Genomic DNA, 8,323 nt, shown 5'->3' on the forward strand with positions numbered 1-8,323 from the left:
ACAGCTATGGTAGAACCAGCTGCTTTCTCAGGTTTATCAAGTCTCATGGAGGAAATTTTCCTGTCCTTTTGGAAACCTGACTTCAGACTTCTCAGTGAGAGAAGACGGGGGCTGGGGCATGAGGGTGTTCTTGACAAGAGCACTGACTCTGTTGAGGCTTTGGGCAGATGGTGAGTTGAGGCCCCTGTTTCCATGTTAGAAAGTATAACGCATCGTTTTCGTCTGAAACAAGCACAGTGCTGCTGTGCCCTTTGAAGTGTGTCACAGGGAGAGAACTGGCGCTGGGCAGGACTTGTGCCTCAGTTAAGCAGGTCTCAGCCAGTGAATCCCAGAGTGCTACTGTACCTGTAGCCTTACATGGAACTTGCTAGAAATACAAATTCTGTTTCAGACCCTGACCTAGTAAATTAGAAACTTTCAGAATCGGGCCCAGAAACCTGGATGTGACAAGGTGTGGGAGTCATAGTTCTGTATGGCCCACATCCTCTGGTTTGGATATGGCTTAACTGTGTCCCCCAAAGGTTAACAAGGTCCGCAATGTAACAGTTTTATGAGGTGGATCTTCCGGGGATGTCACCTAGTGGAAACTGGGTAGGTTTGGGGAGTAGCACCCTTGGAGGGGATTAATATATTTAATATATTTCTCCTAGGACTGGATTGGTTTTCATGAAACCAGGTTGTTGTCAAACCAGGCTGGCCTATGCGCTCGGCCCCTTGCTACAATCAGCTGGTTCCCTTTCTGCGTCTCTCACTATACTTTCCAGCCACCAGGACCTTGAGCAAAATAAACCTCTTTTCTATATAAAGTCCAAGGCTCAGATGTTTCGCTACAGCAACCCAGAACAGGTTCATTCAGGTTCTTCCAAGTACACTACAAAGTCTATAGCAAATCAAAGTGAATTGTGGGATTGTCCACCGCTGTGGTCAGCAAGTAAATGGTCTATTCATTGTCTTCCTGCTGCTGGGCTTGACACAGATTGGGTAGGACTCCCACTTCATGACCTCAGGCCTCAGGGTGGGCATCCCAGAGCATCCCTTAGAGCTTGTCTGCCTAGGAAAGCTGGCTGCATGGGTGGAGTGTCTGCAGCTCTCCTGAGTCTCTGTCCACTTCCTTCCAGATCACACGACAACAGTACCAGAACGCACTCACGGCCTGCCACATGGACAGCTCACCCCAGTCCCCGGATATGGAAGCCTTCACTGATGGGGACTCCACCAAGGCCCCCACCACCCGGGGCACACCCCAGACTCCAAAGGACGACCCGGTCCTCACCCTCCTGAGCAACAGGACCAGCTTGCCATGTGAGTCAGTCTGGTGGATGAGTTGGGCTGTTCTGTGATTTAAAAAACCAAACCAGCTCTACATTTCTCCTCCACTTCTGCCTAGCAGGCATTTTGTGCCTCACAGAGCCCAAGGTCTCCTCCCAGGCACAGAGGTAACCTACTCACTGTCCTCCATAGGCAGCCGCTCGGATGGTCTGAGAAGCCCAGGCGAGGTTGTGTACCTGAGGATGGAGGAGATGGCCTTCCCCCAAGAAGAGATGCCCAACTTTGAGGAGCACAGGTCACAGCAAGTCTCGCTGTCCCCTGTCGCAGTTCCTACAACAGCAGGTCAGGGCTGGGTCCAGAGCAGAAAGGGAGATCATCACTCTGGCAAACAGGGCTTGGGGAAGCCCTGGGTCTCCAGCTCCTGTCTGTCTATCTTTGTCTGTCTGTCTCTCTCTCTGTCTCTCTCTCTCTGTCTCTCTCATACACACACAAACACACACACACACACAAAAGAGGGCAGGGTCAGCATTTACCAAGCACCTATCATGTATTGGGCCCATCCAATTCATCTTTCCAGGAAAACTTGGGCAATGATAGGAGCATTTTCTGCCTGGATTCAGACCCTAACCCTCCAGTTCAGGATTTTTTTGTTTTGTTTTTGTTTTTTTAAGATAAGGTATCTTGTAATCTGGGCTGGCCACAAGCTTACTTTGTACAGAGAACCACCTTGAGCTTCCAAGCCTCCTGCGCCCGCCTTCCCTGGGCAGGTTACAGGCATGGACCACCACAGTGTACCACCACAGTACACCACAGTACCACAGCCTAAGGTTCAGTTTCCTTAGTAGGTAAGTTTCCTTGAGTAAGTGAATAAGTATAGATGATGTAGTTATCTCACAAGGCAGTTTCAAGTGGCATAGCGTCTATATCGGGCACATCAGTGTATAGTATCCCGCTCCATAAATATTAGAACTACCCCACAATAAGAAGACTGACATCAGCCCTTAACCCCACTGGTAGGGCCTTCCCCTTCCTCTGGGCCACAGTGCAGGCCACAGTCTCGGGGGGTGTCAGGGAGTACCCCTGCATTCTCAGGTCACTTCACATGAGACACAGTGCACTTCTGTCTTGACAGCAGAGTTGCTCAAAACTCCCTGTGTCCCAATAGCAGTGAGACTCCCAAGTGTTTGACACTCTATATACCTACCTACCAGGCCAGAAGTTCCTCAACCCGGTATTTCAGGTCTGGCCTCTTCCACACCAAGTATACAAAGCAAAGAAGTGGAAAGACTCCTAAGGTAGTAAGATCAGAGAGGAAACGTGTGGAACCCGGAAGACTGGGGCATAGAATTCCCAGGATTTGGGAAATGGCTCACCCGCACACCCAAAGACCATGGTAGATGCGGCCTCCACGTCAGGGCTGCTGGTGCAGGTCAGTTTCCAACACACACCCTGCCTCCCTGGGTCAGAGCTCAGTTGGTGGGAGGCTTGAATCCTTTCTGGGCTCTAAGATTCTAAGACGACACAGGTGTGCACCCTGTTATGACAGTGCTCAATGTCTGGCACAGACACTAAGTAGGGACACTTAGGATCTTCCTCCCTCTCCTGCCAGAGGGTATCTGCAGAGGTGTCATTATTCTGACTTTTGAGTAGACTGTTGGGTTACAGGTCCTGTTGTCTGTTCCCTTTGTGGCAGTAAAATGTCACTTGCCAACTAATAAACAACACCTTTCAGGAGTCTGTCTACCTGTCTCTGTCTCTGTCTCTGTCTGTCTGTCTCTCTCTCTCTCTCACACTGTCACTCACAGAGAGGTCCCACCCTTTTACCCTGTCACTCACAGAGAGGTCCCACCCTTTTACCCTGTCACTCACAGAGAGGCCCCACCCTTTCACCTTGTCACTCACAGAGAGGCCCCACCCTTTCACCTTGTCACTCACAGAGAGTCCCACCCTTTTACCCTGTCACTCACAGAGAGGTCCCACCCTTTTACCCTGTCACTCACAGAGAGGTCCCACCCTTTTACCCTGTCTCTCACAGAGAGGTCCCACCCCTGGACCCTGTCTGTCACTCTCAGAAAGGCATCCCTCAGAACCTCCCTGATGACATTTAGGTTGGAGACCTGAGTCTGCTCTCCCTTCAGCTTCGGATCCTGAATGCTGTAATATCCACCTGGATCCAGAGGCCAGCCCCTGCAGCAGCGACTCTGAGGAAAACATGGGCAAGAAGCTGCTGAGAACCTTGAGTGAGTATCCCTCTCCCAGACCAAAGCTCCTCACCAAGTAGTTGGGAAAGCAAGTGAGGCCTGTCCTCCCGGGGGGAGGGGGTGGGGTGAGGCTTGCATACTCTTACCACAGCTCTGGAAATCCACAGCAGGGCCTGAGCCAGCGCCACACCTGTGATACTGCTCAAATCTGTCCCATCGCACTGGTGATCTCCTAGGACAGGAGTCTTACAGACATGTCTTAAAGTCAAATTCTGACTAGTCATGTGATTTTTTTATAGTAGGGACCTTTGGACCATAGGTCCGTTTGTCATATGTAGTCACAGTGGTAAGACTGAACGATTGTGACAGAGACCTTAGAGCCTGTAAAACCTATAATATTTACTGTATAGTCCTTTGGGAAAAAAACTGTGTCCAGGAGACTCCAAGAAAGGAAAGCAAAGGGCTGGACCATGTCTCTGTGGGTGAGGGTGCTTGCTGCCGGGCCTGAGGGCCTGAGTTCGAGCCCAGGACCCACGTGGTGAGAGGAGAGAATGACACCGTGGCACCCACACGACAACACACATCCATACACACATGTGCAAATGCGCACACATGAAATAAATATTCTTTAAGGAGGGGAAGGAGAGCATCCTCCTCCTGAGACAGAGGTCAACAGCTGAGAAAGCAGGATGAAAATGCTCCTGAAAACCCCCAAAGTCCGCCTTCGAGGGCATTATCCAATCAGCATCACCTGGCCCAGGGTAGGCGGGAGATGCCCTGAACCAGGGCCCTGGGGAAGTCCTGAACCCAGCTGTGGCCCATGGGACACGAAAGACTGGGAGACTAGTACTGTGTGGTGTCTGGCAGTCAGTTGAGCTGGGGCCTTCCAGGGAAAAGAGAGATGGCTTTTGGGGGACTACCTCAATCCCTTCTGTGCACCCTCTACTATACGCTAGTGCCAGGGGGACTGAGCCTTTTCAGAAATGCTCCTCTTTTGGGAAAGTGCTTCAAGGTGTAAAGGTGCAGACATCCGCACCATGGTTCCATTGCATGAGTTCCAAGGCAGGGCTATGTCTCCCCTCCTGCGTCTGTGAGGACAGAAGAGTCCTCAGGCTGCTGACAGTGCGTGAACGTCCCCCGTCCCCCCCCCCCATCCCCCCATGGATGCTGACAACCTGTTTTTCAGGTGGCCGGAAAAGAAAGAAGTCCGCAGACGGGGAGCGAGCCTCCGAGGAAAACTCCAATTTAACGCCCCTGATCACATGACCAGGTCTTCCCTCATTGGCTGAGTGTGAGACTCTGAGGCTTTGGGGGAAGACCCACCCTCCCGTCACTCGCCACCCCCAAGGCCTCCCATCAGTGACAGAACATTCGGCCCTTCACCCTTCACCCCTCAGTCAGTCTGGCACGTTTTATCAGTTGCCTCCAGTCTGACACAGAAGGAGACGCCTGTAATGGAAGACGCTAGAAATGGTTTTGTCTGTAGCATAGTCTAAGAACTGGCCAGGGCCGACGCAAAGCTGAGAATGCCATTCTGAGGCTCCCAATAATAATCTTTGTTCTTTGGTGTCCCTGGGCCACAGGAGACCCATGTCCTGGAATTCACCATTCTTTCTTCCAGGACAAAATAATGCTTTCTACCATAGTTCATGCTTAGCATTCGCTCAGACAGTGATGCGGGCAGAGAGGTGTACTGGAGTCTAGAGGAGCCGGTGTGAAAATCAGCTCCAGGGATGGACAGATGGACAAGGATTGTTCCCTGTTAGTGTGTGGATTCTCCCCACAGCCTGGGGAAGGGCAGTTCGGCTGCAGTGAAGAAAGAGAGAGGAAGCCCTGAGTCCCTGTATCTCCCAGAGACGTCAGTTTGGGCTTCCCGAGTCTATAAGCTTGCTTCAGAAGAGGAGGTTCAGGGGACACAGAGACCAAGTTGTGAGCCAGATACAGAACTTCAGGTTTTAAGTGAAAATAAAAGCAGGAAAAAAAAAAAAAAACAACTTACATGAAAAATTGTAAGTTGTTAAAATTTGTGTAGCCATGATAAACCAAAGAGTGCCCAGGTCGGCCAGGACGGATGTGCCGTGCTGTCACGGGACTTCACTGTGCTTGACACAGGAATGTTGAACGCTCATTTTTCTTTTTCACATACCCCCTCCTCAGGCCTCTTTACTACATCCCTTGCTGGTCAGCTAAGTATTCCAAAAACCTACCAGATCCAGGGGTTTTAGCCCTGGATGTTGGGGCAGATGCAATTCTAATCATAACCACAAGATGGCAGAGTGACCATGCATATCTACTCCTACGAATCATGTAGGTGTTGGGAAACACAACCAGCCCAAGGGAAAATTTCAAAGTCAAGTTTGAGTTTCTGATTCGTTTCCCACCCCATCCTTGCACACCTCCAGTCAGTGCCCAGAGATCCAGTGCTGCCTGCTGAATCTCCAACTATTCCCTAGCTGCCTCCCCCAACCTCCACTCCCACCCCACCCCCATTCAGTCACGGGGAAATACTTGCCCACAGGAACTTTTAACTCAGGGGTTGTTGACCTGGGGCCATTACCCCATGGGGGTCCATAGTTTGACTCCAGTGGGCTAAAGAGCCCTTAAAATTGTCGGAAGTGTTTTTGTGTGTTTTTCAGAAGCTTGAAGCTTTCTTAATATTCTCAAAGTTCCCAGATCCAGGAAGGCTTTTTAACTGTTTTGAATAATGGAACTTTCAGCCCGATGTTTCTGCAATGCAGAGTGAATTCTGGGATGCTTGAGAAGAGTGTTTGATTATAAAGTGGTGAAGCATTCTTGTCAATGGGGGAAGGTTGGGACCCACCAAGACAGGGTCCTTAGAAATCCCTGGCACACCACGCAGTAGGGTCACAACCTACATCCCATATAACTTTTGCCCACTGTCTACCAAACCCACAGTAGGTATTGCCAAGAGGGCCGTAGCCCATGGGAGGGAAGTTTGGAGCCAGAGATGCCTCTTCTGTGTATGTCATGGACTTCACATGCCCCTTGTTTAGCCTGGCTGCCCTGAGGCTCAGCCATGCATGTGTTCTAGCTAAGTCCACAGCCACCTCTCCCAACCTGCTCCTGCCTGCTCAGAATACAGTGCCAGCCCTTAGTGCTGGTGTCGCAGACCTAGGCCAGTAAGTGATGATGAGTTTGGAACAAGATCTCACAAGGGAGCCCTGCTAGGTAAAGTTCCCTCTCATTAGTCCTTTGGCCACCAGGCTCAGGCCACTACTGTTGTATTAACTCCACCCTCTGCAGACCCTCTAAGGGACCTGTCACCATTCCTTTCCCTAGCTCCCAAGCCCCACCCCCCCCCTCCGATTTTCTTCAGGTTAAAATACATTTTAAAAAAAGATTTTAAAATAAAGTATTTATGAAAACTCAATAAATTGTAAATAATTTTTAAATAAAATAAAAATGTGTTTTCCTGGACTAGCTGCTTTGCTTGCCCATGGGATTCTGGAGTTTGAAAATGGTTTCATTTGAGATGCGTGTCAGACAATGCACAGGTGTCAACATCTCACCTGTGTGGCCCACCTGCCTGCAGGGCACTAACTACCCTTGAGGCAGGTGCGAGGCTGAGGTAAGGTTACAGCAAAGTTCGGGTACTTCAGGTAGACTTTGCTTTGGGAAGTCAGGTGAGTCGGATTTTTATAGGAATGAACGGCAGAAGAGGGAAGTAAACCTAAGACTGGATGTAAGTGGAGACAAGGGGGTATTAAGAGGATACTGAGAAGGGCCAGTGGCTGCTGAACCCATGTGACCATGAGAAAAGACCAGGATGTTGGAGGCCAGACCCTACACCCCTGAGACTCTGCTGGCTTTCTCGGACCTTCTGGAACATCAAGATGGCCCCATTCCAGTGGTTCCTACGCAAAGGCTAGAGGCAGGAACAAGAAAGCAGTGGGCCAGAGGTTCCGTGTGCAGTTAGCTGGCTCCAGAAGGCGGACCAGCCAGGCAGCTTGCAAGCAGTGTAACAAGACCATTAGAGGGTTATGCTGGAACAATACAGGATTCTTCTCTGGAGACCCAATCGGGGCTATTCTTTCCTTAATACGCTAAAGGCTGTTTTCTCTGGGCTACACTTAGCAGGTGGTGTAATAAAGGCTGCTTAACTCATTTCTCAAAACTGCCTCTCAAAGGCGCTGATGCCTTTGGACAACTTGATTGAAGTTTTGGCAAGTTGGAGTTTTCTGTTTGCCCACCTCTGAAGTCTACCATGCACCCACATCTGAGAGCTCTTGCAGTGTCCCCCAAACATCCACAGAACCCCAGACACAGTACAGGACACGCTAACCAATTTGTCCCACTTCATCTTTTTTTTTTTTCTTTAAAATACTAAAAACTTTTTTAGCATGTTGGTACTGGCATTGAGACTTAAAGTTGTTTCCTTAATTTAAATAGTTTTGGCACTCCCCCTAGAAGAAAAATTAGAAATTTTTCTAATAAATAAATTTTTATAAAATAAATTTAAAAATAAAAAACTAGAAGAAAAATTCTCTTTCCCTAACAAGAAAAGTATGCCCTAGTAAGAGTTTACTGGGGAGCCAGTCAGTGGTGGCGCACACCTTTAATCCCAGCACGGGAGGCAGAGGCAGGCAGATTTCTGAGTTTAAGGCCAGCCTGGTTTACAGAGTGAGTTCCAGGACAGTCAGGGATACACAGAGAGACCCTGTCTCAAAAAAAAAAAAAAAAAAAAAAAAGGTGGGGGGTGGTTACTGGGTAGGACATTTTGGAGGGCCACATTGATCAAAATTGTTTTTTAAGATTTATTTATGTGTATGCCTTAGCATATGTAGGTACCCCTGGAAGCCAGAAGAGGGCGTCAGATCCCCTTGATCTGGAAT

General features: G+C 49.5%; 1 protein-coding gene across 7 annotated transcripts in view; it reads left to right on the plus strand.

Moving 5' to 3' along the window:
* Cnnm1 (cyclin M1) overlaps positions 1-6,908 on the plus strand; it is a 58,142-nt gene extending 51,234 nt beyond the window's left edge. For 2 of the 7 annotated variants that reach the window (XR_003952827.1, XR_003952828.1), the window contains 4 exons: positions 1,119-1,302; positions 1,462-1,611; positions 3,408-3,509; positions 4,657-6,239. Coding sequence is in view for 4 of the 7 variants with exons in the window: in XM_006527480.4 (XP_006527543.1) it covers positions 1,119-1,302; positions 1,462-1,611; positions 3,378-3,509; positions 4,657-4,736 (546 nt within the window). In the remaining 3 variants the exon portion in view is untranslated. Of the gene's footprint in view, positions 1-1,118; positions 1,303-1,461; positions 1,612-3,377; positions 3,510-4,656 lie in introns of those variants that run through there. The other 5 variants (XM_006527480.4, XM_006527482.4, NM_001373992.1 and 2 more) reach the window with 3 other exon arrangements.
* The last annotated feature ends 1,415 nt before the right edge of the window (positions 6,909-8,323 follow it).

This window comes from Mus musculus, chromosome 19 (assembly GCF_000001635.26).
Source record: "Mus musculus strain C57BL/6J chromosome 19, GRCm38.p6 C57BL/6J".
Lineage (NCBI taxonomy): Eukaryota > Metazoa > Chordata > Mammalia > Rodentia > Muridae > Mus > Mus musculus.